We start from the raw sequence: 5,286 nt of genomic DNA, 5'->3' as shown, positions 1-5,286 counted from the left end.
ACTAAAGTGCTAGCAAGGAGACCAGTTCTGACAGTGCTGTTCATGTTGCTGGCGACTAACTGCTCTCCCAGAGTGCTGCTGTAGAGAAAGCAGGATGGTTGTCAGAAAGAAAAAGACCTTCAGGCCTGCACAGCTATGAGGACTTGAGAGCACTGTGGCAGTGTAAATAGAACAGGAATGAAAAGAGCACACTGTGCTGCTGTCCGTGGCTGTACCTCCCCCAGACCCAAACAAGGTAGGAAGAGAGAAGAGCTAAGGAAATGTCTATATTTAAAGCTTTAATTTATCTCTTGTCCTGTTCAGAGAATCTGGTTCCATGTTTACATGGGTTCCTGGAGTGAGGAAATGGAAATTAGGTAGGAAAGAATTAGTGAAATAAATTGCTTTTAATAATAAACTTTTAAAATAAACTTTTCTTGCAGATTACTGTATCACAAACAATCAAAAATATGATCAAACCTAAACATAAAAAACAATCACTGGGAATTGTGTGAAGAAGATGAGCACTTTATTGAAGCTGGATTAGTGCGTACAGCAACACTTTCTTGAGAGCATGTTTGATCTCCTTGTTCCTCATGCTGTAGATAATAGGGTTCAGTGTTGGAGGAACCACTGAGTACAGAAGAGCCACTGTCAGATCAAGGAGTGGAAAGGAAATGGAGGGGGGCTTCAGGTGGGCAAAAAATGCAGTGCTGAGAAATAGGGAGACCACGGCCAGGTGAGGGAGGCACGTGGAGAAGGCTTTGTGCCGTCCCTTCTCTGAGGGCATCCGCAGCACGGCAAGGAAAATCTGCACATAGGACACAACTATGAAAACAAAGCAGCCAAAGACTAAACTGATAGTAAAAATGAGAAACACAACTTCCCTGAGGTAGGAGCCTGAGCAGGAGAGCTTGAGGATCTGGGGGATTTCACAGAAAAACTGGTTCAGAACATTGCCTTGGCAGAGAGGCAGTGAAAACGTACTGGCAGTGTGCAGCAGGGAATTGAGAAGCCCAGCGCCCCAGGCAGCTGCTGCCATGGTGGCACAAGCTCTGCTGTCCATCAAGGTCCCGTAGTGCAGGGGCTTGCAGATGGCAACGTAGCGGTCATAGGACATGATGGTGAGAACGGAAAACTCTGCTGACATGAACAAGACAAAGAAAAAGAGCTGTGCAGCACATCCTGCATAGGAGATGGCCCTGGTGTCCCAGAGGGTGTTGGCCATGGCTTTGGGGAGAGTGGTGGAGATGTAGCCCAGGTCGAGGAGGGCCAGGTTGAGCAGGAAGAAGTACATGGGGGTGTGCAGGCGCTGGTCGCAGGCTACGGCTGTGCTGATGAGGCCGTTGCCCAGGAGGGCAGCCAGGTAGATGCCCAGCAAGAGCCAGAAGTGCAGGAGCTGCAGCTGCCGCGTGTATGCCAACGGCAGCAGGAGGAATGCGCTGATGGAGCTGCTGTTGGGCATCTGCTGTTCCTGGGCTTGGAGTCCTGTTCAGAGTGCAGAAGACAATGACAAGTCCAAATCAATCTCAGAGACAGTCCTGCTATACTATAAAAGTTCTCCTTTCCCTTTGGAAAATGTTCATTTAAGTCCAGAATTTGAATTTATTTTTCATGTGATTCACCATATAGAAGGTAAGTGTGCTCTTTCTTTCTTCTCATTTCCTAATCACATTCCAGCCTTCTGGATATTTTCCTCTTTACTCCAGCTGCTCTTCGAGGCCCCAGCTCCAGCTTCTGTGCACTTCAAATTGTCTTAGACAAATCAGACAGTTTGCAGGACAAATCATCTATTAATGTCTGCAGAAAGCAATGATAAGTTAAAGTGACTTTATCCTTTTAGGAAGGAGAGGCTGAAAGCACATTCTGTGTGACTGCTCAAAAAACAAAAGAAAACAAAACAAAAACAACAAAAAACAAAAACAAAACAAAACAAAACAAAAGAAAACAAACAAACAAAAAAAAACCAATGGATTGAAGAAATATTTGGGAGTATCAGAGCTGTGCTCAAAATTGACAGCCTTTTAGATTTCTGCCACCCATCCTTCCTGCCTCCCCTCAGAAAAGGAAATGGAAAATCCCTGCCTTTACTCTCCTCTTGCAAAGTACCCTCACATAAATCCTGCTGTGCAGAGAAGCTGAGATCCCCTGCCCCAGGCAGCAGCTGTGGCAGCACAAGCTCCTCTACCGGGGGGCTCCTTCCCCCCTCAACACGTCTCCCCGCAGCACCCTGGACAGCTCCCCGGGCAGGCTGAGTGCTGAGCCTGGCAGGCGGCAGAGTCCCATAGCCGGCACACAGCCCCTGGGGCACAGCAGGGACCCTGCTCTGCAGGACAGCCCTGGGCACCCGCCTGCAGCCCCACATGCACAGCCTGCAGCCGTGCTGGGACACGCAGCACTCAGGGCTGTGCTCTGATGCTGCAGCATGGAAGCCCTCAGCGGGAGCAGAATGCATTTTCCACTCTAATGAAACATGCAGTGCCTGCAGCCAGATCTGCTATGGGATGTCCCAGTTATAGTTAACCCTCTATGAATAGCATCTGTATAGCCTGAAGTGAGACTTACCGTGTCATTGTCTGTCAGCAATGCTCCTGCAGCGTGCTCTCAGCCTGCTCACTGCATACACATCCTGGAAGCTCTCTCCCCTTTCTCTCCTCTCCTTCTGTCACCTGCAGGCTGTGCTGTGCACGAGATCTGCTCCTGGGCACAGCTGTCTCTGCAGCACCATCCTCTTTTATGAGCTCCCTGTGTCCCAAAAGCCCAGCCCAGCTCAGCACACCAGAGGATTTGAGTTTCTCTTCCTCAGTGCTTCCTCTGGAGATTTCCCTGGGGCTCCAGAGCTGAATGTTCCTGATAGACAGCAGGGTCATCTCTGAAAAAGGCTCTTGGATGTCAGATAAACTGGACAGACTGATTCCAGAAGCATGGTTTGGAGTTGAGGAAACAACCTCTCTAACCTGGAGTTAGGTTTTAAAGCAGGAATGCATGTATTCGGCACAGGGTGCAAAGGGGATCAGTCCTTCCTTGCACACCAGCAAGCAGAAGTGTTACTTATTTTACTGTCACGCTGATCCATATTCAGCAGATCTCCTGGAACTCATCTACATATTCATTATTTTCCAGGAAATCATTTACATTCTGTCCCTCCCTCTGGCACATGCGCTGTTTGTAGCTGGGTTCTTCCTGCAGTGGTCGTGGGGATGAAATCAGGCATCTTCCTTGCAAACACTCAATGTCTTCCTCATTCTGTCCCTTTTACCCCATCATGTTTGATAGAAGTAGTCTGGTTCTGTCTGGCTTTTTCAATTTAGGGTGCAGGATGCTATTCCTTCAATGTAACTGCTCATCCTACCTGTTTATGGGCCCATATACCTGTCTTCTACCTTTGAGGCTAACTCTTTTACTGTATCAGGTTGTCCTAACAGATTGTGTTTGCCTAGCAGGAGTGTAAATGCCTCACCTGGAAAGCTCTGCTCCTGGCCCTTAATAAAAACAACACACAGACAAGGACAGGGACTCTCTGACTCCCCTTTTGCAGGGCTGTCATTCAGATGAGGCAATCAGTGCAGGTGTCTCATCTCCTGATGTAAAACCCTGGGGTTGAAAGGAGATTCACTTCCCCACAGACCCATGGGAAATGGGACTCCTCTTGCTTTGGAACAGATGATAACAAGGGGTTGCCTGTATGCATGAGCCCCTGGTCTGAATCCTTGGCCTTTCTTAAGATGGAATGACTTGCTCAAAAACAGTCATTCAGTGAGCACAAGGTGCCTGTGGTGCTCATAGATGTGTTTAGCAGTGCCAGCAAGCTGTGGTAGATGACATCTAAGAGAGTCACCACCTTCCTGAGCATCAGCTGGAAGCCAGACGAGGCATGGGAGTATTCTTGGCCATCCTAAATGACTACATCTCTTCGAGTAATGGGCACCTGAGAGTACAGCGTTATTCAGCTGACCAAATGGATGAGCTCACCAGAAGAAGAGACAGATCTTTCTCTGTTCCCCATCTATTGCAAATTCCAGAGCTTAAGGCATTTGAAAGCTGTGACACACCTTCATTCTCTCACTGGTGACACCTTTCTTTGTTCTGGGCTCACGTTTGAATGGCATTTCCATGGGGCCTCCAACACACTCCCAGCCAGCTGACAAATGCAGCTGAGGACCTTCAGGAAAGCCAAGCCTTGGTAGTGTCAGTGCTCACTGGACAACTGTGAGCCCCACAGTGTGTCTCATACCTGTGTGCCATCTTCTGAACACCAGTACCATGGTGTAGATGCGAGGCCCAGCCAGGCTATATCAAATCATGCTTCTGGAATGGGATTCTTTCTGAAAGTCTTTACACCAATGAGAAGACCACAGACATTCACTCAGTGCGCTCAAAATTTCTGTGCATTTGCTGGCCTAGGGTCTGGTTTGGCTCACGGAGACACTGTGGGATGGTTCCCACCTCTGAACTGTAGCAAATGGGGTACGGACTCTTTATGACGGGTGGCCAAGGAAGATGAGGAAAGGCTGCTGCCCTCTGTGAGAGTGCACTGAGTTCTGCCTGGGGATGGCAGAGGAGCCAGCTGAGAACTGATGGAAAGGGCTCATAGAGAGCAGCAGATTCTGTTCCTTGCTTCCTGATCAGGAAGAACAAGAGGAGGGGGACAGGCAGGTAGCTGAGTTACAGCTGGGATGGCATTGTTTTCTTCAGACTGTCTGCTCTGGTGCAGTGTTTTGGTTCTAGGAGAAAAGCATTGATAACATTGTAATGTTTACAGCTGCTGCTTAGCAGTGTTGTACAGAGGCAGTGCCATGGTCAGTGGAGTGCCCAAGGAACTGAGGGGAACAGACTGAGGACAGCTGTCTTAAAGCGACCAAAGGGACGTTCCATACCATCTGACAGCAAGCAGAAGGCGTACTGAAGGGGGTGTGAGATCATTTCACTCTCTCTTCTGCTGCTCAGGAGCCAGCTGGCCATCAGTCTGGTGATGCTGAGCATGTGCATGTGAATCAGTTGTAATGTACTATACCATATATCTGGATATATAGTCATGACGATTACCTCTCTCCTTTCATCTCTCTTAGTAAATAGCTTCATGTCAACTCACAAGTTGTACTTTTTTTCCCCCCAGTTCCCTTCCCCATCCCACTGGGAAGTGGGCAGTGCACAAAGCACTGTGTGCTACTGAGCCACATGTTGGGTTCAACAACCACCATCATTTTGGTGCCCGATGTGGGGCTCCAAGGGACATCTGTCCAGAGTGAGTTAACACAGAGCTTTGTAGGAGCTGGAGAATTTGCTGGCCATGATGCTGATTGTTTC

The 5,286-nt window shown here is 48.6% G+C and overlaps 1 protein-coding gene across 1 annotated transcript; it reads right to left on the bottom strand.

The window, feature by feature from the left end:
- Positions 1–508: 508 nt before the first annotated feature.
- Positions 509–1,444, bottom strand: LOC140265383 (olfactory receptor 14J1-like). The gene has a single exon (XM_072361301.1). It carries the CDS (start codon positions 1,442–1,444, stop codon positions 509–511), a length of 936 nt encoding a protein of 311 aa, XP_072217402.1.
- Positions 1,445–5,286: the final 3,842 nt, after the last annotated feature.

Source organism: Excalfactoria chinensis, unplaced genomic scaffold (genome assembly GCF_039878825.1).
Source record: "Excalfactoria chinensis isolate bCotChi1 unplaced genomic scaffold, bCotChi1.hap2 Scaffold_85, whole genome shotgun sequence".
Classification (NCBI taxonomy): domain Eukaryota; kingdom Metazoa; phylum Chordata; class Aves; order Galliformes; family Phasianidae; genus Excalfactoria; species Excalfactoria chinensis.
This window is presented reverse-complemented; position numbering and strand designations above follow the sequence as displayed.

Bases quoted from the DNA above. Each gene is read 5' to 3' on its own strand.
- LOC140265383 (XM_072361301.1), bottom strand. From the start codon at position 1,444: ATGCCCAACAGCAGCTCCATCAGCGCATTCCTCCTGCTGCCGTTGGCA.